A 24,074-nucleotide genomic window follows, 5' to 3' on the forward strand; every position below is an offset into this window, starting at 1 on the left:
GGTCTATGGGCGCGTTCACACTGGAATTAGATTGTTATTATAGAATCTTTCATGTTTTGCAATACATTACAATTGTCATTTTTAATCGATCTTCCTTTATTAAGGTCGTGACAGTTGTGAGTTCTATTGTCTTAAAGGGATGGTAGGAGCAACCTTTAAAACAAAAGATTTTTCAAATATGTTTACGGATTTCGAGTCGAGTATGGATATCAATATCAATCACAGGAAACTTTGAAAATATCAATACAAATCAATAAATGGAAAGCCTTGAGCAAAATCAATTAAAATGTTATATTAGATCTCGTGAACCTACAAAGAACTGTAATAAAACCATTGTATTCATTCATCATAAATTCTTTGTTTGACTTTGATGGATTTGATTAAGGAAATCTTCCAATGTAAACCCGCTCTATAACATGTGTTGTCATAATCGCCTTGTCGGATTACCCTTTTTTCTTTTGTAAAATAACAATCGGTATAAAAAGGACCAACATGCAGCCATTAGAATCACATTCAAATGTGAAGAAGTAAAATCTTCAGTCAGCAAGTGGAAACAAACTTTAAAGATTGTTTTAGATATACACATTCATGATGGGTAGAATTTCTATGATTGTATTCTTCTGCATTATTGCAGTGACAATCATTGAAGCGAAGAAATCTTTGACATGTGATGAATATATTGCTGGAAATCCTATGCAAGTGTGTGGTATGTAAATCAATTAACTCAAAAGATACTTCTAAAAAGTCAAATCCAAGTGTTTCTGGGTAGGACGTAGAAAAATTAGGAAATAAGAAACAATTATTCTTGAAGAAAGCTTTATTTAAAATAACTTTTGTTCAGTAGCGTTCTGGCTGGGTTCTTTGGGGTGCCCACTGCAAACTCGTTTCCCTGTATATTTTGAAGGAGTTCAGTCCTTTAGTGCCTTCTTTCTTCACAACCTTACTTTAGATTTATTTAGATTCGTGATTCTAATGGCTGCATTTTGCCATCACAATATCTACAAATTTAACCGAATGATTTTAGTTTTGATGCTAATTCGATGTTGCGCTATTACATCCAGTCTATTCTACATTCGAATTTTCTTCTCAGTTTGATCTCCTATGAATATATTAAAATATTATTATATTAGTAGTTTTTCTCCCTAATATTTAATATTTACTATTTCATTGCATAACTAGGACTTTGACAACCTACACAATTCGACCTATGTGATTTTTTATCTATATCATCTTATCCGACGAACCTATCTTTCAGTGTCTTCTATATTAGGTTGCCCATTGATTTACTATTTCAATACTATGTAGCCGACCAACCCACTAAGCTTCCATTACTGACTTAGCTGTCAACTTCGTACCAGTTTGAATCGTAGAATTTTATATACATTTATTTACATTACATATACATAAAATATTTCAACTTCTTGTAAGAAGAACCAATATACTTTTGGAGATCAAGAAATTAATGATGAAAAAAAAAAAAAAAAAAAAAAAAATGAATGGTGTAGAATCATCACTTTCAATAATTACCAATTTTCGACGCTTCTCTTTATCTTTTAGTTGATGGATACATCTTTGAGCGAAATGATGAGGCAATGGTGACATGGGAGAATGCAGAAGGTGTTTGCCAAAGAAAAGGAGGTCATTTAGCTTCCGTTACAAGTGATAATCAAGTGATAGCTATGGAAATGCTTCTTCCTACAGGGTAAGTTTTGAGATGAACCCTTAAAAAGTTACATTCAAATCTTCTTGTTATATTCTGAGATAACACTCTTTCATTGAATATTTTCTATGCGTTTTCTCATTGTGATTTAGTTGGTTTAATGAAAGCGGTGAAAACATAACGTAATGACTCCAAATTTTTACGGGAAATCCTTTTAATTTTTTCCCGGTTTTACGAATTACAAATTTAGCTGTTTTTCTTTATGTAATAAATTTGAAAAATTAGGGATTAAATTAAAGAAATTTGTCCAAAATAGGGCAGAACTCTGAAAATATATTCCTGCGAAATGCCATTTTTTCAAACTTTCTTTCGCCCACGAAAATTAATTCCAGCCTGAAATGCACTTCTCCTTCCTTTAGTGAACAAGCATGGCTTGGTACAGAAGTAGTGATGGGAACCGGTGCCTTGAATGCTGATAATACAGAAGTACCTATGGACGTATCAGCACAAATACTGATGTCAGGAAACGCACTAGTTATTGCAGATGGAAACGGGGCTATTAATGATTTAGGCGAACTTAATCCAGCTGTTACAGATGTCAATCATTTCTTTTGCAAATACAATTATTTCCATAACAGGAAAATTTATTTTGGATTTACAGGTATTTTATAAGAACAATTTTACTGTTTATTTAATCTCCGTTCCCGGACCAAAATAACATGCTATTTTCGTCAATTTACATCCAAAAAGGTAGACAATTCACAATATTCAAATAAAAGTTAGAAAAGCATTAGAAAAAATTATTTAGTATAGACGTCAAAATAAAGAAAAATTCTAAAAGTTCTATTTCAAAATGGTGTGCATTTTTTTTTTTGACCATAACACTTTCCAAAAGTTTACTTACCAAATGATAAACGATATTTAAATTCGCTTATATTTTCTACTAATTTGTTTCTCAAGATTTGTCGAAGAAAAATGAAACTAACATATAGAATAGTGCTATAGTTACTATTTTCAAAAGATTGAAACTTCAAGCTTAGATCGACATAACTGTGAAAAAACTTTTCAAAAATATTTCCTTCAAAAAATAATAAAACAAAGTTTTAAAAGACATTGACCCCTAAAATGCGTGTTTTACTGTTTTTGTAGTCAAGCAGGCACATGAACGAAAAGAAGGAATGCACCTTTAATAGGACATAAAAGTAGTAAAATGTAAACATTGCACAAACCACGTGTCATTAAAGAGAACAATTAAAATCACGTGCCCAAAAAAACTTGTAAAATAATTGAAACAATCAAAATCAGCCATTATTTGTTTTGATTTTTTATTTCAACAAGTGACATTTGTTTTGATTTTGTATCCCGCTACATACGGTTTGTTTACAAATTTTGTCGGTACTTTTATGCCCCTTAAAAGTGAAATGACTTTGATTGCTTATCAGAATTAATACACATTTTCTTTAAGAACAAACCATAAGATCATAATGCTCCGATGGCTAAAATATCAAGAACAAGTTAAGAACATTATAGGTTTTGCTGACTCTAAAATTAACAAATATATGTTAAAAATATCTTTAGGCTTAAAAAGTTAATAACATCCCGAGGCTTCAAAGATTTTTGATGTCGTTGTAAAATAACCTGTATAATTATATATTTATTTTCTTTGGCAGGCATGACCCAACCTGATACTGCTACAGAATGTGGAATGCTTGGTGAACCTAAGGATGGACGTATTATTCAAATCGATAGTGGAAAACTTCAAAACTTCGTGGATGCAGAAGTTGATCGATTGTAAGTAGAATTAACTCGCATCGCTAATCCAAGCCTGGAAGCATTCAGTTTAAAGCCCGATGAAGTGCTAGAATAGAATCTCTAACCTTTCTCAGGAAAGATAAAGTTAAACCACTTATTTGCCATCCAGAACGGTTCTGGATGGCAAATAAGTGGTTTTTACTCGCCTAGAACGCGCTGGAATCATGACAACGGATTGTATCTAATGGTTTCTTTATTTTTGAGGACTGTATTTTTTGAATTCTATTCTTAGACTTTACTTTCAATCCAGCGTTTATGTGGGCATTCTGGATGGGAAATTGAGTGGCTTCATTTCCCATCCAGGAGTCGAGAAAGCACCACCAAGATGATTAAATCCCTTTAGTTTTCAGGTGTTACTTTTGGAATAGAGTATAAATACACCCCTTTCTCACAGACCCACTGGAAACCCTTCCCACTGGAAAAATTGGTCAAAATATCGTCCCCAGTAGAAAATTATACACTAATTTTTGTCCCTGCAGAAAATAATCAGATAAACCATTTCTCACTGCAAATTATTGTGCTATTTTTTCCGTCCCCATTGATTCTTCTGGCTAAAAAAGAATAGAATTCAAATCCCCAGCCATGAAAAAACATGGAAATGTCAATTTCCATCGAGATTCACTATTTTTATTCTCAATGGCTGAAACAATCCAACCGGGTCTGTGGAAAGGGGATGTTTAAATTCTCCTTAAAAACTCCTCTCTGAAATAATTACCATAGCAATAGTTTGGAAACGATGAAATCGTTGCTTAGGACGTAATTTATGAAAAGGTCTGTTCGCTTGATTACAATAATTTAAACTACATACTCATTTATTAAAACATAACTTGTTCATTGAATATCATAGAGTTGAGTTGTCAGATCCTGCGGAATATTTGTTTTGGATAAACATGAAATACAGTGAAACGACCATGAAATACAAGTGGGGAGTTGAAGGGACTTATTCACCTTTACGTAAATGGTGTACCGGTAAGTCTAATCAAATACACGTTTTTATGAGAACAAACTTTATATGAACATAAGATTTCGGTTTAAAAAGTGACGTCAAAATGTGAATTTTCCTAACGACGGGCAACTCTGGGCAGTGTAGGCCCGTCGTCATGCGAAAAGAACCAATTGCATTGCTAAAGAAGCCGTATAGCCCGCTTTGGAAAAGTAACATGTTAACAACTTGAATTAAACACCTTCTTCTCACAGACCCCGGTAGGATTTTTTCAGCCAGTAGGGGTTAAAATAACGGATTAAGACTCAAGGGCGATTGATATTTTCATGATTTTTTCATGGCTAGGGATTGGAATTTTATTGTTTTCAAGCCAGAAAATTCAGTAAGGATGGAAAAAATAGCACTATATTTTAAAGAGAGGTTTTGCTCATTTGATTATCTTCAGCGGGGACAAAAATTAGAGTATAATTTCTAACTATTGAGGACATTTTGGCAAATTTTTCTTGTGAGAAGGGTTCCAGTGGTTCTGAGAGAAGGGTGTTTTTAAGGATTCATTTGCTTTAACTGTGCGGTCTTTCTTGCTACCATGTGGAAAGAGGTGTTAAATAACTTTTATTATGCTGACAGACTTTCAACCTTTTATTAAAAAGGTGCAAATTTAAAAGTGAATTAACTTCAATTTATCTTTATAAAAATAAGCATCTGTTGAAATCAGATTGGCGCGACAAGCCAACCAAAAACACCATCTTTGATTCACTACCATCTTAAATAAGGCAAAGTGTCTTCAATTTGCTGGTTACTTTGCGCCTTCGTGTGTCCTTATAAGTCATCTCCTCCTCACCGCATTGAAAGCCAAAGTGTCTGACTCAATAAAGATCTAGAACTTAATTTTCACTGACGTAGTGAGCAGGGAAACCTGGACAATATGTAGTGACCTAGAAAGTCTATACGCGACTGCGATTCTTGGCGCTTAAGGTTGAATCCTTCATCTTGACCGCGTTGTCAAAAGACGATGTTGAGGTACCCATTGGTAAAAAAAATTACTAAACGTTAATATTTCTTTAAAATATTGGTTTCATCTTTTGTAGCACAACCAGACGATGAAGAGATCGATGTAGCTGAGCGTTGCGTAGTCTTGACAGGTGCTGGATGTTGGAAAGTTGAGCCTTGTAACTGCGCCGATGTACCTGAAATGGACGATAGTCCTTTACTTACTATGTGTGAGTTCGATATCCGTGAGTCAAACCCAACCAACCATGAATTATTCACTTTAATTCAAGTTTTAAGATCAAACGTCAATGAAATCACTAAAGATTGTAAACAATGCAAAGGTGTTCAATAGAACTATAAAACTTTTCTTTCCTAGCCGGAATAAAACGTCAAATCAAAGTTCATCTAACGTCAATTGTAACCAACAAAACGTTAAATAAAACGTTGAAATAACCTTTTTGTACCGGCTGGATTGAATATCGACATTGGCTGCGTTTAGACCAGCCTGGTATTTGTAATTGCTTGCAGTATTCTTTTGAATTCTATTTTTCCGCGCAATTGTTCGGTTTGTCAAATGCCTAATGATGCCAGCGTGTTGGTATTTCGTTGGCATTTGAAATGCCATTTTGAGCAAAGGAATCCCCTTTTCTGGCATTTCAAATCAAACAAAGGAACCAAAACAAAGAGAAAAAATGACATTTAGATTTTTTAAAGTATTTGCACGTTTTTTATTCAGTTCTTTCTATAGATTGTCAAATTTGCAAGATTTGCCATAGCCTAGCCCTACGGCAAAAAGTTTCAGTCTTAATGACTGCAGTTTTTGAGAAATTTCATGCTTTTCATTGTTTGATCCGTCAAAGTTGCACTTGAGGGAATCACCTTTTCAGTAATGACTCTAAAAAGACGATTCCTTAAATGCCATGACAGAAAATACAATGGAAAAGCTATCAAAATCGAATCCCTCATGAGCAAATGCCAAATTACAAATGCCAGTTGGTCTAAACGCAGCCATTGCCAGATATTGACTATAAACGACTGGACATCCATCTCCTTTGTCTTTTTGTAGAAAAGCATAAAATGAAACAATAGATTTTGATGATATACCACTTGGGAATACCTTGCTAACAACGTCAAAACTTCGACAAAAGTCTTTTATCTATATCATAACAAAGATAACAGAGGCAAAATCATCGTCAGCTTGTCAAAACTCCGACTAATTTTTCTAAATTTTGAATTAAAAGTGTCTCTAATAATTTTAGAGAGTGTCACATTCTAATTTCGATATTCTTATGATACAGGCTCTCAACTTTGGCAAGCTAATTGTAATTTTTTCAAGTCATAAAAAAAAATATTGGAGTGACAAAAGTGATTCAAAAGTATACACGCAGTTGATTTCAGAGTTGAAAATGTTAATAAAATATATTGCAAACTTACAATACAAAGAAATAAAATTATGACGGAATATTGTCGGTTTTTTCATACCAATTTTGAAATACAGGCGGCAACGAAGCTTGCTTCAAAGAGACAATAAAAGGTAGATGCGTCCAGTCGTTTATATGATTTAACAAAAACGATATTTTGATTATGTTTACCTGAAATTTTATTTATATTACATGCACGTAGTTTATAAATGTTATTCAAATTTTTCTTTGAACTCATGTCTTCTTGTGCTTTGCTTTTCATATTCTTCATATTATTGACACGACCCATTTTTTTATAAGAACAAACAAGAACAGTTTAAGAAAACCTTCTTTACTTAGGCAAAAATAGATGATGGGTATGTGCGGACGGTAAGGGTAGTTTTTTCACCTTTCAAAGTCTCTCTAAGGGTCGGAAAAATCCGAAAGTTTTAAATTAGTCTCTGTAAGGGTCGGAAAATTCAGGATTTTTAGGAAATTTTTTGATTTCCAGAGAAAAAATTGTAATAAAGTCTCTCTTAGGGTATGACTTTTTTTCAAAAATCGAAAAAAAAAGTTTGTCTCTCTATGGGTCGGTTTTCGGAGGTCCCGTCCGAACATACCCCTCATTCGCCAACCCTAGTACTCCCCCCCCCCGGGACCATGGCTATTATTCCACGGTAGAATTTTTTTAAATTTTACTTTCAAAGTTTGATTTTTTGTCGCTCTTGTCTTGTTTATCAAAGTTATTCATTAGAATAAGTGTATCGTCGATTTCATGAACAAATTTTATGACTCAAAGTAATTAAGAAAATCATCAAAAAAAGTAAAACATTCGAACATTCGATTATGAGAGTGTTTTAGGTGAAACGTTTGACATAACTATCGGCATAATGTTTTGTTTTTGTCTCCAGGTCTATAATAAAACAGATATTCAATAGGTTTTCGTTGGTTATTGGATTTATTAACCCTCGGTGATGTATATTCAACTCGGCTTTGCCTTGTTGATTACCCGTGGGGGGGGGGCTGCACTCAAGGTAAATGACCTACCAGACGTTCGGCCCTTAAGGGTAGGTTTTTCATAGTTCAGCTAGTGCACTGTAAGGGTAGGAAATTACAAAACTGCACTGAGCTGCACTGTAAGGGTAGGAAATTGTGATGAAAGGCCAATTTTTGTGGTAAGCTTGCACAAAATTGGTTAATTTTGGAGAAACAATTCCACATTTTCTAGGAAAATTGCAAAAATTTTCGCCCTTACGGCCGAGAAATTTTTTAAAAGTGTACTGTAAGGGTATGATTTTTCATGGAAATTCACTGCACTGTAAGGCCCCCCCCCAGCGGTTTGCGTGAATGCGTGAATGGGCTTTTTTGGTTGCGTGAATGCGTGAAAATAGAAAAAAATTGCGTGAATGCGTGAATTGAAAAAACTTGCGTGAACGTGAAAATCCATATTTCTATTGCGTGAATGCGTGAATCTGCCCTGTTTTTTGCGTGAACGCGTGAATTTTTCCTTTTCACAGTTTGTAGAAAACCCCAAGATGCGCACCTATCTCGAATTCAAGGGATGCCAGGTGAAGGTGCACAAAAAAATCAGCAACTTTCAAATTCTCTAGATTTAGATGCGCTTTTTAGCAATCTAGACACCTTAAATTTCCAGATTTTTTCGCTCGGGCCAAACATGTATTGGCCCTCGGGCCCTCGAATCTTAAATAACTCTAATTTGCCCCCTTGAAAGTGTTTGTTTAAGATAAAACCATGGTTATGCATGATGAGTGATCCAGGGCCAGCCAGGGCTAGAGCCACTGGAGGCAGGAGGCAGCCATGACTTCACCACGTTTTTGCAAATAAAAAGAAACTTATTTCAAAGAAATTTTTACCCATGATGTAGACTTTCGTTTAACCTGATTTCTTGGCAAAATTAGTCTGAAATGGAGTCGTATTTAAGCACATCAGAGGGTTAAAATAGAAATTTTATCCTGTCGGCGCAAAACATGGTTGCGCCTCCTTAGTCACTATGTTTTCGGCCCCTCTACGCTAGGAAATTAATTCGCGAGCCCTGATTAAAACGAGGATTAAAACCTTTCTTTTTAAATTTTTTTGATCGCTTTGCTCGCAACAAATGTTCATTCTTTTACCTTATTTTACAAGCTATCAAGTGATCGTACCTTGCCTCTAACGAATTTAGACTACATTCTTTTTCAATGGTGTTAAAGAGAGCATTTTTAGCCAAACGCGAGTGACAAAAATGCAAAAATTTCCTCTCTGCGTAAACCATGGTTGCGCCTCCTTACCCCTGAGCTAAGCATCATGGTGTCATCCTCGAGTTTGTTTGACCTATTTTTTATAATGTTTAAGCTATTTTATGTACAAAAATTCGCCTGCGGCGCATATCTTTTCACTTACTATCGCGATACGTTAACTGCAGAAGCTTCACCTTTTCCAAATGATCGTGAGAAGTTAGAAGAATCAAATATTTTGCGTGATGACATGTAATTAAAGTTGAAAAATTATGTAACGCTTTCTATTTGAGGGCTTCTTATGACGCTACCAAAAACACGGTGTCAGGTCTACAGGAAAAAATCACTACTGAGTTAAGTTTTTCTCAAGTGCATGACCAGATCAGGTCGAATAATATCTCGAGTACAGCCTTGTCATACTTTTTTATCTAAATCGAACGTTTTACTCCATAATGGCGGAAATTACGTAAATTACGTAAATTACTTAGCGAAATGTCTATTTTTGACATTTTCCCCGATTTTTTCCGAAAATTTCCCCGATTTCCCAAAAAATTTGGTTTGCGTGAATTTCGAGAAAAACTTGCGTGAATGCGTGAATTACGAAAATTTTTTGCGTGAATGCGTGAAATTTGGGTCCGCTGGGGGGCCTCCTGTAAGGGTCCGATTTTAGAAGCCAAATTTTGGGCCGAACGTATGGTCGTTTTCAGATCGAGTACCCTCCCCCCCGGGGTTGATTATTACATCACCTCGGGTTAATAAATCTCAATAAGCAACTGTCACCTATTGAATATCTGCTCAATAACTTATTCTGTATGATGTGTTGTTTTGTTTTGTTAGCTCGGTAGCTTTGGCTATCGAGCCTTATACTAGCATGCTACCCGTTGGCATTGTGTATGTGATCAATTACTTGACCAAGTTCACAGTTCGCTTCTAGTTTCAAGCACAGGCTAGTACATATTGTGAAAAATTTGATTGGCTGAAACATGTTTCTTTAGAACATAATTGGCAGAATAAAAAACATATGCAATCATCTTTGTTGTTCAAAAACATAAAAGGAGAAAATACAATTAACTACTAAAACAATATAAATATAACAGATGTACCAGAAATGGCGACCACGAGCAGCACCATGACCGGCGACCAGATAAATTTGGATTATCGAGTTTATCTAGTTTATCCCTAGAATACTAAGAAGTGACCTTTGAAGTAATCAGTCTTTTTTTACCCTGAGTATCAGAGGTTGAGAATATTTTAACCTCTGAAATATTACCTTATTAATGTCTAGCAGACTGTATCAGTATGCAGTTTACTATTTACGAATTCCCCAGAAGCCTCCAAGTGTAATCAAAGTGATGAGTTTCTTTCGAAAGAAATCTTTTACATGATCCCCAAATGAATAACAGTGATTACTAAACTATCAATAATGAAAATGTCACTTTTAAGGGGGGGCCCTTTTAATTGAATCGAAATAATAGACAGACTTTATGTTACGATCCTCTATCACTGACTCTTTTTAAAAAGCATTGATGACTTTTTTTAGTTGTGTTTTCAACGAAGGGAATAAAAATATCAACTTTAACTTCATCCAAGATCTTGGATGGTCGTCATGGTTACTTTTGTCTTCGTTGATTGCGCGATGAATAGAATCTCGATTCTTCGGCACAGCGTCAATAAATGATTTTGACCTGTGCAGTTAACATTATCTCTAGACCCTGCTGAAAGCTAAAACTTGTCTCAGTTAATAGACTTTTGATACGAGTAATCGAGTGGAATCTATGAATTTCAAAAAGAAAATCATGAGCTTTTGTCTAGCTAACTCAGTGAGGGAAGAAAAATAGAATTAATTTTTCGGAATAGCCCACATAACAGTATTGCAAGTAATTGATATTTCTGAACAATTTCCTGAATTACTCTAAGGTCCCAAATTAGGCTGGCGTCCTGAATTAATATATTCAGCTGGGTATTAATTTTCGAAAAAATTTAGGAGCCTCGCCCTCCCCCTCGTTTTTTTATATTTTAAAATTAAAAGCTGAATTGCTCTCCTGTTTTTATTCTATAATTTCCCTAATTTTGGGCTTTTGAAGGTTACAATTTTTATCCACAAATCTCTTCCGGCTCACTATTTGGGACATACAAACCATGGATTTTTAAAATGTAAAATATAGTATCAACACTATTACAGTTTTAGTAGGGGGAAATTTGTTCGTTTTTTTGAGTTCGCTCGATTTTTTTAGTCAAAGCACTTGTTATACATTTTTGGAAAACTAATGGTTAGGGGAATCAAAATAATTTGGGTACCAATTACTTTTCGGATACTTTGATGTGATTTTCGGACAAATATGACGGTCTTAGGCAAAGATTATAAGGTCAAAAATTAATGAAAATTTTAGCTTGAGAAAATAGAGATCTGTTGTATATTTTTGGAAAGCTCTCAAAAAAATTTAGATTAGAGATGTATAGGTGATTTTTGTACCTGGCTCGAGATATTAACCCTTAAAAACAGTGTTCTTCAGCCAGTAACAGCTGTTGTGTCCAGGTTTTGCGCTTTTAGGAGCTCTATAATTTTTGCCTGAGACTGTCATATTTGTCAGAAAATCACACCAAAGTGTTCGAAAAAAATTGGCACCCAAATTATTAACCAAATATGGCTGGTTTTGATTGTTTCAATTGTTTTGCAAGTTTGTTTTGGACACGTGATTTTAATTGTTCTCTTTAATGACACGTGGTTCGCGAAATGTTTACATTTTACTACTTTTATGTCCCTTTAACCAATTAAGACGGACTACATAAATTCATCACGCAAGTCTCAATTATAATACTGTCCAAAAAATCGAATATAGTGAGCAAAGTCCATTCTCACCCGGTAGAATTTTTTCAGCCAGTGAAGATAGAAATAAATAAAATAAATAATAATTAAAACTCGATGGGATATTTAAGTTCTGTTTTCGAACCAGAGCATTCAGTGGGATGAAGAAATAGCATAATATTATGCAGTGAGGATTTGCTTATCTGATTATTTTCAGCGAGGGCAAAATATAGAGTATAATTATTATTGTGCCAACTTATTCCTGTAGGAAGCAGTCCCAGAGGTCTGTGAGAAGGAGATATGATCATGTATAAGCTTATTGGGTAGATCATATACCCAGAGATTTGGAAAAAGAGGATAAGAAATGCGCTATTCATCTATTTGAAGCTAGGCTGTAGAATCTTTTGTTTCTATTGAAATGTCTGCGGCCGATCGATTGTTTTCGTTCTGAACCAATCAGAGCGCTTGATTCGTTATGCGCACAAGACTAGAAGTACAAACAAAAAATGGCAGCCGTGATTGATATCGAAAGTGGATTTTTTTTTCTTTCTAAAATCGAGAATTTTGTTATTTTTTATAAGCACTTTTTTACTTTGGACAAGACTTTGGGTTGCGAGCCTTAAATAGTTTCTCAGCTTTATTTGTAAAAAATATTTTCCTTGCTGGATAATTTAGATACCAAAATAATTGAAATGTGTTGCGTTAGAATACAAACGAAGCTGGTAAAACTAGTTTATCATTATTCTCGGGCTAAAGTTTCTAAGAAACAATACCATAAAGGCCTCTTCAGTAGGGATAGCGAGGTTGAAAATAAAACCTTGGAGGACAAAAAAACAACAACAAATGTCAAAGAAAGAAAAGGAAAAAAGAAACGATGGCCATTCATGATATCAATGCCAGGAGGTCATAAATACCATGAAAGCTTTCTTGTAAGAACTTTATGAGTTCTAGACAACAAAACATAAAATAATCTTACAATACCATTGAAAAAATACAAAAATTATACCGAAGACATCACCAGGGGATTTCCCCAGATATGTTAGAAAAAATATTATAAAAACATCGTAAAAATGAGGTTAAAAAAACTATGCATTTCCATCCAACCCAACAAATAATAGTGTATAAAAATTAAATATTCTTCCACAGTGTATATTATGTATATTTGAATTACAGATTGTCATTGTTAGTTTGTATTTTTTTTTCAGTGCATAATATGACTTCGCTATTTCTCTGAATATAAATCTTCTTTGCAACTGCTGCAAAAGATTAAGAACAAAAAGACTTTTCAGTATAATTTAACTTCATTTATAGGCCTTTAAAACACCTCAAATCAATGTGTATTGCAGAGCATGATGAAAAATAGATCACCGTTGACTTTACTTGAAGTAAAAAGTTGGATATACAATAAAAACGACCAAAGCCTTTCCAACTTTCCAACTGCATTTCTGGCTCTTCCTGGTTTGTTTACATTTGGCAATTTTGGCCTACATGTTCCCTGATTTGATGACTTGTTTTGACCTGCTTCCCAAATTAAGGGATAGCTTCAGGGCAAAAGCCCCCAAATCAAAATATAGACAAATGAAGTAGACTTATCATCGCAGCACGTATCCATTTCATCTATACCATGCAATATGTATTTATGCCTCAAAATTCAGTTTCCAAGGACAACCTGGATAAAAAACAAACATCGATCAATAAAGATTCCAAAAAGAAGTTGCATCAAAATCCACTTCGCCAGAGAACATTTACATAATAATGTGTATATCGAAATCCCCAATTTTCCATTGAACATTCTAATAATAAATATATCGACATCCATTTTTCAAAGGGCATACAGGTCCAACCGCTCAAATCCACTTTTTCCATAAATATAACATCAAACACCATAGAATTATTATTCCATCCTGCTTCTGTTGAGTCAAATAGATATAATACACGTAAAGTTTTAATACATCAGTTCCCACTCATCTTTTAGCAGTCCTTTTCTGCTGGCACTGCAGAGAACAGAAGTGACCGTCAACATGCAAAAATGTCTGAATCTTGAGTCAATCGTCGTTGCATCGGCAACCTGTACTTGGATGGCCAATACTTCTATGGGACGGTGTTGTTAACAGTATTTCACAAAGAATATGATAACTAGCCTGAAAATATATAAAATGTAAATCTGTATATGAAATTACCCTAATCCGTTTAAATACAAAATGCAAATTCCACGGATTAAACAATATTTTGAGTGTAAAAGTGTACCAAAGCCTTGCACCTTCTAAATCATAATCCACTGACTGGTCAAAATCATGGCCCTTCAGGTAGTCACAATTTATAAATATCACATGTCAAAGTTATTTTTTTGAAATGTTTTTGTTGTTGAAACCTTGAAATTTCCAACCCAAAAATCAATGGTTTCCCTAGATAAAGCTAAAAGTACAACAGAGGAAATCAAGTATACTTACTGAATCTCAATTCCATTACCATGGGGCAAGTTTTGCTTAAAATTACATTTTTTTATCTAAAAGTTGAAGAAAAACAACAAAATTATCAATTGATTTTGCCCATCTTAAATCAAAATGCCAAGACGTTTTAGAGAGTGCCGGGGTAAACTAATACTTACATGATCACTATCAACCTTCCTACTACCCATAAAATTATGTCTGCAACACAAAAAATTCATTCAGAGCAATACAAGCCAGAAAGAAATTGGTCCCAATTTTTCAAAATTTCAAGCATGCCTCATGTCCGCCATCTTTACTCCCAGAATATGGAATGATTTTCCTCGATTTTCTCAGGGGAAACCCCCAAAAGATCAAAGATTCACTCCCCAGTCTCTTTTTCACAAAGAACTCACTGGAAAGCTTTATTCAAGGACTTTTTTCTTGAACATTGGTTAACCTGTACGTAACGCCATTTTGTTTCGGCCTTCCTTCTTGCTCAACTATTCTACAGCCTTGCTTCTTCAAAGGGTGCCGAATTCAAAGGGAAAGAATAGGAAAACAGCGAGCGGCAGCGGCGTTTCTTATCCTCTTTTCCCAAATCTCTGATATACCCATCATATATCATTACATGTAGTTTCCCTCAAAAAAATTCTCTGACTAAGCATAAGTGCCCAGCAATTTAGCTTTCCAATTGCCTATGTTATTTTCTCAGAACGGCTATAGGCACTGCGTACACCTAAAACTGCAGGGAGGGAGGCTCTCAATGGAGCTGGGAGTGAGGGAGTCTAAAGATAATCCAACTAATTAATGGTAACGTTTTGCTAAAATCTCAGGGGAGGGATTGGTACTTAGGCAAAATATGTGCCTGGTATATACTAGCCATAAGGCTCATTCAAACTTTCGAGTCTCTGTAAATGTTAAAACAATTTCGAAAATCAAAAACCTATCCTCAAATGCTCATATATTCTTAAAATTTAGACTAAAATTTGAAAAGTTTCGCTCAAGTTTTAGTAAAATAGTCTCTCTAAGGATGGCGATAACGTCAAAAAATATAAAAATATTTCGAACTTAAGTCTCTCTAAAGGTTGACTTTAATCTAGCAAGCAACGACTTACCAGACATAGAAATAAATAAATAAATAGAGCGAAAAAATAACAGAGGGAACAAATCTTATACAGACTAAATTCCTTAACACTAATCTTCTTAATTTTCGAAAATTGATAACCGGGTGTGGATGTTTATTCGGGACGCTCAGAAATATCAAAAAATCTTGTATATGTTATGTGGATATACCACAACTTAGAGAAGTATTTATTGATTTTATTTTTCTTGACTGGGAAACTGCGTACCAAGTTTACGGGTGCCGATTTTTATCCACAGCTCGCTCATATTGACTTGTGATAACTAATTTGGTTCCCCAAGTGAAACAGTAAACTTGGTATAAAGAAAAACGCTGACCTATGTTGACCTGGTTGGCTTATATGTGACACAGTCAACTTGGTATGAGCAAGAACGCTGTACCATGTTGACCTGGGATGACTAAGTTGGCTTAAATGTGACACAGACAACTTGGTATGAGCAAAAACGCTGTACTATGTTGACCTGGTTGGCTTATATGTGACACAGTCAACTTGGTGTGGACAAAAACGCTGTACTATGTTGATCTGGTATGACTAAGTTGGCTTATATGTGACACAGTCAACTCGGTATGAGCAAAAACGCTGTACTATGTGGACCTGTTTGGCTTATATGTGACACAGTCAACTTGGTGTGGACAAAAACGCTGTATTATGTTGACCTGGGATGACTAAGTTGGCTTATATGTTAAACAGTCAACTCGGTATGAGCAAAAACGCTGTACTATGTGGACCTGGTTGGCTTATATGTGACACAGTCAAGTTGGTATAGACAAAAACGCTGTACCATGTTGACCTTTTTTAGCCGTACCTTGTTGATCGAAAAGTATACCAAGTTGACCGAAGAAAATTTTTATCGAAAACAGTCAACTTGGTACGGCAAAACGCACGGGATGGAACAACTGAGGCAAGTCCGAAAATTACTTTCAAAATTCAAACTAGTTCCCGTGTGACAATAATTATACTGGGGAATGTTATTCCAGAATACGTAGGGACAGGTGTATCAATAGTCTTAGCTATTAGCTAGTCTAAAGGCTAAAAATGTGTTGAAATATAGATTACTCAAATTGTTATCTGTTATCAATATATTTTTTAAATGCAATTTGATAAATAAGACAAAACAATACAACACACCATACAGAATAAGATATTAAGTAATTAGTAAATTGAAGAAAAAATATATTAAAGTTGATTTATATAAATCCAAAATGGGAAGATTGTTTTTAAGGATAACCAAAATTTTCCAGGATATATTAAATGATATCCGGAATGTTCTTAACTTTTTTGAGTTTTCTAAGCCTAAAAATGTTCTCAACATGTGTTCTTATTCTTATTCATTTTGTGAGTATTTTTGTCTATCTCTCCATTTTTCTAAGATGTCGGGTGATTTAAAAGTCTTCAAAGCCTCGATATCTTTTCAACTTGTTTTAAAGATTTTAACCATTTTAATCAGTTCTACCTGTTCTTCTTTTTTTTTATAGCAATATATTTCGCTGGTGTATTGACCTCTATGAAAATGTTCTCACCAAAACAAGTGTCGTGTCAAGAATATGAATAAGATATCGGGTAATAAAAGTCTTCAAAGCCTACGATATCTTTTTAACTTGTTTTGATGATTTTAACCTGTTCTAGTTTGTTCTTACAAAAAATGTGTCGTGTCAAGAATATGAAGAAAATGAAGAGTAAAGCAAGAAGACATTCAAACATGGATTAAAAATAACAAATTAGAATAACATTTACAAAATACGTACATGCAATATAAATAAAGTTTCAGGTGAACATAATCAAAATATCGTTTTTGTTAAATCAAGGTCAGTCCATTGTTGTCAATATCCGGCAATCTCGATATTCAATCCAGCCGGAAAAATATGTTATGTCAACTTTCATTCAACGTTTTGTTGGTTACATTGACATAAGATGAACTTTGATTTGGCGTTTTATTCCGGCGCAGGAAAGAAAAGTTTTATAGTTCTATTCAACACCTTTGCATCGTTTACAATCTTTAGTGATTTCATTGACGTTTGATCTTAAAACTTGAATCAAAGTGAATAATTCATGGTTGGTTGGGTTTGACTCACGGATATCGAACTCACACATAGTAAGAAAAAGATTGAATGTAGAAGCAATAGGGGTGAATATAATATCAAATGACCGACTGCAGCGCTTAACTTTCCAACATCCAGCAGCAGTCAAGACTACGCAACGATCAGCTGCATCGATCTCTTCATCGTCTGGTTGTGCTACAAAAGATGAAACCAATATTTTAAAGAAATATTGCCGTTTAGTAATATTTATTTTCTCAATTTCTCAACATATCATCTTTTGATCACGTGGTCGAGATGACGGATTCAACCTTAATTAAATCGAGGTCGCACTTTTCCAGTCACTAAAATGTGTTATAATGTCCAGGTGCTACTGTTCACTGTGTTAGTTCTCGATATTTATTGAGCCAAGACACTTTGGATTCCAATTGTTTTGGGAGGAGAAGACTGCTAAGGACACCCAAAGGCAATGCTACCAGCAAACTAAAGACCCTTAGCCTTACTTAAGATGGTAGCGAATCAAAGATGGTGTTTTTGGTTAGCTTATCACCCCAATCTGATTTCAACAGATCCTTATCTTTATAGAAATAAATTGAAGTTAATTCACTTTAAATTTGCACCGTTTTAATAAAGAGACCGCACAGTTAAAACAAATAATTTCTTCTCTCAGAACCACTTGGAACCCTCCTCACAGGAAAATTGTCCAAAATATCCTCTATGGTTAGAAATTATCTAAACTTTCCTGAGTGCTATTTTTTCCATCCTGATTGGATTTTCTGGTTAGGAAATAATGGAATTCCAATCTTTACTCTCGGTTATCTAATATTTGGGGGATTGGAATAAGTGGAGTGCGGGGTTAGAAAAAATCTGAAAACTTAATAAGCATGTGGAATAAAAATGTCCTGGGTGGAATGTTTTTGAAAAGGAGGCAAATACAGCAGAATTAGAACTAAAAAGGGAACTTTCCAAAACGTTTCCCCCAAAATTGATGAGTGGGGGGGGACTATTAGGTACCCAAGAGTAGCCATAAAAAAAGATCAATCACCATTGAGTCTTAATCCGTTATACCTCACTGGCTGAAAAAAATCCTACCAGGTCTGTGAGAAAGGGTGTTTCTTTTTACTGAAGTTACAAATTGTTAGATTACACGTATTTCCCATTAGCAGATTCATATAAAAAGTCACAAAAGAACCTTGAGTTAGGCTCTGATTGGCTCAGACATGCAAAGATTGCCTCATACTTTGGACACTTGAAAAAATTTGCTTATATATGTTTAGCCAATCACGCGATGTTTTTTCGTGACTTTTTTATATGAATCTGCTAAAAAAAGTCACGAAAATCTTATGTTCTTAATAAGTTTGTTCTTATAAAAACATGTATTTGATTAGGCTTACCGGTACACCATTTACGGAAAGGTGAATAAGTCCCTTCAACACCCCACTTGTATTTCATGGTCGTTTCGCTGTATTTCATGTTTATCCAAAAAAAATATTCCGCAGGATCTGCCTTCTCAACTCTATGGTATTCAATGAACAAGTTAAGTTTTAATAAATGAGTATGTAGTTTAAATTATTGTAATCGAGTGAATAGAACTTTTCATAAATTACGTCCTGAGCAACGATTACCTCGTTTCCAAACTATTGCTATGGTAATTAATTCCGAGAAGAGTTTTTAAGGAGAATTTAAACACCCCCTTCCCACAGACCTGGTTGGCTTTTTTCAGCCATTGGGAATAGAAATAGTGAACCAAAACTCGATGGAAATTGACATTTCTATGTTTTTTCATGGCTGGGGATTTGAATTCTATTGTTTTTGAGCCAGAAAATTCAGTGGGTACGGAAAAATAGCACTATAGTCTATAATTTGCAGTGAGGAATGGCTTAGCTGATTATTTTCAGTGGGGACAAAAGTTAGTGTATAATTTTCTAATGGGGATGATATTTTTGCCAATTTTTCCAGTGGGAAGGGTTTCCAGTGGACATCCCTGTCTCAGTGCCCCGGTAGAACTTTTTCCCTCAGTGGGGATGAAAATTTCTATCAAAATGCCAATGGGGATAGAAAATCTATTGTTTCAAGCTCGAAAATTCCAGTGGGGATGGTTTTGAAGTGCAACTTTTTACATTCAGTTTTCAATGGGGATAAAATCATCAACGATTTCGAAGTGGGGTTGAAAATGTAGGATATTCTTTCCACCGGGAACGATTTTTTGGCCTATTTTTCCACCGGGGTGGGGGGTCCACCGGGTCTGTGACACAGGGGAGTAGAAATGAAGCCACTTAATTTCCCATCCAGAACGCCCACGCGTGGTTCTTACACAAACATTGGATTGAAAGTAATGTCTATGTCTAGATTTAAAAAAAAGTAGTCCTCCAAAACAAAGAAAACATTAGATACAATCCGTTGTTATGATTCCAGCGCGTTCTAGGTGTGTTCTGGATGTCAAATAAGTGGTTTTACTTTATCTTTCCTGAGAAAGGTTGGAGATTCTACTCTAGCCATTCGGGATTTAAACTGAATGCTTCCAGCCTTGGATTAGCGATGAGAGTTAATTCTCCTTACAATCGGTCAACTTCTGCATTCACGAAGTTTTGAAGTTTTCCACTATCAATTTGAATAATACGTCCATCCTTAGGTTCACCAAGCATTTCACATTCTGTAGCAGTATCAGGTTGGGGCATGCCTGCCAAAGAAAGTAAATATATAATTATACACGTTATTTTACAACAACATCAAAAATCTTTGAAGCCTCGGGATGTTATTAACTGTTTTGAGTTTTAAGCCTAAAGATATTTTTAATATATTCTTATTTTCGCCATTTTTTAATTGTTTTTGTTCATTTTAGAGTCAGCAAAACCTATAATGTCCTTATAAAATACCTGCGATAGGAAATCCAAAATAAATCTTCCTGTTATGGAAATAATTGTATTTGCAAAAGAAATGATTGACATCTGTAGCAGGAGTAGCTGCATTAAGTTCGACTAAATCACTAATAGCCCCGTTTCCATCTACAATAACTAGTGCGTTGTCTACAGTCGTTATTTGTGCTGCCATGTCCATAGGTACTTCTGTATTATCAGTATTCAAGGGACCGGTTCCCGCCTGTTCTGTACCAAGCCATGCTTGTTCACTAAAGGAAGGAGAAGTGCATTTCAGAAATTTATTGAAACCTACCTTAACTTAGCTAATTCTGGCTGGAATTAATTTTCGTGGGCGAAAGAAAGTTTGAAAAAATGGCATTTCGCGGGAATATATTTTCAGAGTGCTGCCCTATTTTGGACAAATTTCTTTAATTCAATCCCTAATTTTTCAAACTTATTAAAGAAAAACAGCCAAATTTGTAATTCGTAAAACCGGGAAAAAATTAAATTGATTTCTTATAAAAGTTAATTCCCTCAAGGTAATTTGAAGTGTGGGTATATCTATTACTACAACAAAAGGCCTTTTTGGATAAAATAATATAAGGGGCAGATGTTTGATAGTCACCTTTTCGACTCAAAAATATTAGCTGCAAAATATTTGTTATCTTTAATTGATCGCTATAGGATTATGTAATGTTTTTGAAGTCAGTACGTTATGTTCTCACCGCTTTCACTAAACCGACTAAATCAATGAGAAAACGCATTAAAAATATTCAATGAAAGAGTGTTATCTCAGAAAATAACAAGAAGATTTGAATGTAACTTTTTAAGGGTTTATCTCAAAACTTACTCTGTAGGAAGGAGCATCTCCATAGCTATCACTTGATTATCACTTGTAACGGAAGCTAAATGACCTCCTTTTCCTTGGCAAACATCTTCTGCATCCTGCCATGTCACCATTGCCTCATCATTTCGCTCAAAGATGTATCCATCAACTAAAAGATAAAGTCAAAGAGAAGCGTCAAAAATTGGTAATTATTGAAAGTAATGATTCTACATTATTTATTCTGAAGTAAGGATGTGAAGAAAGAAGGCACTAAAGGACTGAACTCCTTCAAAACATACATGGAAATGAGTTTGCAGTGGGCACCCCAAAAACCCCAGCCAGAACGCTACTGAACAAAAGTTGTTTTAAGTAAAGCTTTCTTCAAAAATAATTGTTTCCTATTTCTTCATTTTTCTACGTCCTACCCAAAAACTAGATGGATTTGACTTTTAGAAGTATCTTTTGAGTTAATTGATTTACATACCACACACTTGCATAGGATTTCCAGCAATATATTCATCACATGTCAAAGATTTCTTCGCTTCAATGATTGTCACTGCAATAATGCAGAAGAATACAATTATAGAAATTCTACCCATCATGAATGTGTATATCTAAAACAATCTTTAAAGTTTGTTTCCACTTGCTGACCGAAGATTTTACTTCTTCACGTTTGAATGTGATTCTAATGGCTGCATGTTGGTCCTTTTTATACCCTTGTAAAACTGCATCGTTAAGTAATGAGCATATAATGATTGTTAAAAGAAAAAAGGGTTAATCCGACGGGGTGATTATGACACAGGTTCTAATAGAGCAATTAACTAAGAATGGAAAAAGTTGAACTATAAGCTTTCCCTTCTTCCTTTCAATATCAATTTTACATCATCAATACTTCTTCGCTAATTGGCATCAATGAAAATTCCGCGCTGCTGAGGAGTGCGATTATTTTTTAACTGTCCTTATTTTTAGTTGAGGAATTATATAAAAGCAAACTTTGTAAGTAAACATAAGACTTCGGTGGCCAAAATGATAAGAACAATTTAAGAACATTTTAAGACTTTATGGACTAAAACGTGATTTATTAGGAAAATGGACAAAAATACCTATAATAAAGTGAATCTTTAAGCATAAAACTTGAAAAGCTAAGAACATCTGAAGGCTTCAAAAATTTTGTATGTTCTTATAAAAAACTTTTATCGGAGAGCACTCCTAGTTGTGGGAAGGGATTCAATTCTCGTTGCTGAGGTGGGGGTTGGGCGGCAGCCAGAAGCGGTTTCATCAGAATACATTCTCTACCTGACTGTTGGGAGGTGGTTGTAGATCGATCGTAATTTCTTTACAAATTTCAAAGACACATCTGGACACTTTCGTATACTTTTCATCAGTTTCTAGTTGGTATTTTTTCTGACTTTATGGAACTATGCTTTTCAAATGTTTGAATGATTTTTCGTAAGATTGCCACCGGTGGGATTCGAACCCACTGATAGCAAAGTTTCGATCATTGATATCAAACGCTCTAATCACTGAGCCGCTGATTCATGCCGGGAGAGTAACTCTGACGGTTATTTATATTGCAAATACTACAGACCAGACTATATTAAGAGAAAATCACAAAAGAGTGTTTGTTTTGAGCTCCAACCCTGATCTTAACTGTGGTAATAAGCCAATTCCTAGCCAATCTGATACACAACCAAGCCCAAACCACACCCATACCCAACCCTACTAGGTTGCTTGCGGGTCCTGACTTTATTCCTGCTTGCCGGATCCGAAAAATATATTTGTGTTTTTCGCTCTTATGAAGAAGCGATCACCGTGTATATCAGTAGGGCTCATACTCCTATATTTAGCAAATAATTTATTAGCTGATTTTGAACCGAATTTCGATTCGAAGTCCTCTATCGGATCTGAAATATCATTCACTCTCTATCGTAGAGGTAATACATTCTTCAATATCCTTTAAAAAACCTTATTAGATTAAAGTTATGAAAGTAAGAAAGTTATAAAACTATAAAAGCATCAGAGAAAAACGTGCTTCTCATACGGAAGGCGGGCAACTTTTTGACATATTATTATTTCTTATTGCTATACATACGTGATATAATTTATTCTAATCCTGGTCTTTCGAGCTCTTGTTCGAATTGCAAGTAAACATATTATCGTATATACCTCGTCAAACGCTCCTAGTCTACTTCATTGAGCTCAAGTTCAGCCATAAGTAGACTCTAGTCTAGTGTTTACGAAATTACGTTTAATAAAACATTGAGCCCATGCCATCCGCCTATTTCTCGCCGGCACGGACAAAATTTCCACCCGACTGCTAATTTGCGTGTTTGAGGTTATTCTGTATTATTCGAATTCGTCTTAGACTATAGTATAGTTCAAGTTAGAGTCGACCTTTGTAGGATTATTTCGAAAAATGTAATATACGAAACGCGTGAAAGAAAGTGTTAGGTTCAATCCGTCATCCGAAATCTAGAGCAAATTTTAACGCATTTTTTTTGCCTTGTCTTTGAAAGGTTGAACATTCATCTCTAGCCTTCTGTTGAAAAAAGCTTTGATCCAATTCAATTTGGAACAGCCACTAAAAAGTCTGTCTCAACATGATCTGCAGCAGAGATAAAAATGGCCTTAAAATTTGATGGAATTCGAACAAAATGGCAATTTTGCGCTCATTGAAAAGATAATTAGGAGTGGAATATCATAATTTCAGTCGGATGAAGAAATAGCATAATATTTTGCAGTGAGTATCTGATTATTTTCAGTGAGGGCAAAATATAAAGTATAATTTTTCACTGAGGATGATACTGTGCCAAATTATTCCTGTCCCAGAGGTCTGTGAGAAGGAGATATGATCATGTATAAGCTTATTGGATAGATCATATCATTACATGTAGTTTCCCTCGAAAAATATTTATTCTCTTACTAAGCATGAGTGCCC

The 24,074-nt window shown here is 34.8% G+C and overlaps 2 protein-coding genes and 1 long non-coding RNA gene across 3 annotated transcripts; 1 reads left to right on the forward strand and 2 right to left on the reverse strand.

Annotated features, from left to right (window-relative positions):
- The first annotated feature begins 350 nt into the window (after positions 1-350).
- Positions 351-7,059, forward strand: LOC136819750 (uncharacterized). The gene is made up of 6 exons (XM_067075994.1): positions 351-706; positions 1,558-1,702; positions 2,080-2,321; positions 3,331-3,451; positions 4,320-4,441; positions 5,504-7,059. The coding sequence occupies exons 1-6, from the start codon at positions 589-591 to the stop codon at positions 5,755-5,757; spliced, it is 1,002 nt and encodes a 333-aa protein (XP_066932095.1). The 5' UTR covers positions 351-588; the 3' UTR covers positions 5,758-7,059.
- Positions 7,060-12,691: 5,632 nt separating this feature from the next.
- Positions 12,692-14,479, reverse strand: LOC136819740 (uncharacterized). The gene is made up of 2 exons (XR_010848479.1): positions 14,296-14,479; positions 12,692-13,986 (listed from the first exon to the last, which is right to left on the reverse strand). It is a non-coding gene; the product is annotated as an uncharacterized lncRNA (long non-coding RNA).
- A 2,572-nt stretch (positions 14,480-17,051) lies between these two features.
- On the reverse strand, positions 17,052-21,791 carry LOC136819775 (uncharacterized). The gene is made up of 6 exons (XM_067076017.1): positions 21,621-21,791; positions 21,161-21,305; positions 20,329-20,579; positions 20,012-20,132; positions 18,847-18,968; positions 17,052-17,650 (listed from the first exon to the last, which is right to left on the reverse strand). The coding sequence occupies exons 1-6, from the start codon at positions 21,736-21,738 to the stop codon at positions 17,382-17,384; spliced, it is 1,026 nt and encodes a 341-aa protein (XP_066932118.1). The 5' UTR covers positions 21,739-21,791; the 3' UTR covers positions 17,052-17,381.
- Between the last annotated feature and the right edge of the window lie 2,283 nt (positions 21,792-24,074).

Source organism: Clytia hemisphaerica, unplaced genomic scaffold (assembly GCF_902728285.1).
Source record: "Clytia hemisphaerica strain Z4C2 unplaced genomic scaffold, Clytia hemisphaerica genome assembly, whole genome shotgun sequence".
Taxonomy (NCBI): domain Eukaryota; kingdom Metazoa; phylum Cnidaria; class Hydrozoa; order Leptothecata; family Clytiidae; genus Clytia; species Clytia hemisphaerica.

Coding starts and splice junctions, on each gene's coding strand:
- LOC136819750 (XM_067075994.1), top strand. CDS start 589: ATGATGGGTAGAATTTCTATGATTGTATTCTTCTGCATTATTGCAGTG. Junction 707..1,557: donor AAATCCTATGCAAGTGTGTG/GTATGTAAATCA, acceptor TTTATCTTTTAG/TTGATGGATACATCTTTGAG. Junction 4,442..5,503: donor TTTACGTAAATGGTGTACCG/GTAAGTCTAATC, acceptor CATCTTTTGTAG/CACAACCAGACGATGAAGAG.
- LOC136819775 (XM_067076017.1), bottom strand. CDS start 21,738: ATGATGGGTAGAATTTCTATAATTGTATTCTTCTGCATTATTGCAGTG. Junction 20,580..21,160: donor GAGATGCTCCTTCCTACAGA/GTAAGTTTTGAG, acceptor TCCTTCCTTTAG/TGAACAAGCATGGCTTGGTA. Junction 18,969..20,011: donor AATGCAGAAGTTGACCGATT/GTAAGGAGAATT, acceptor TGAATACCATAG/AGTTGAGAAGGCAGATCCTG.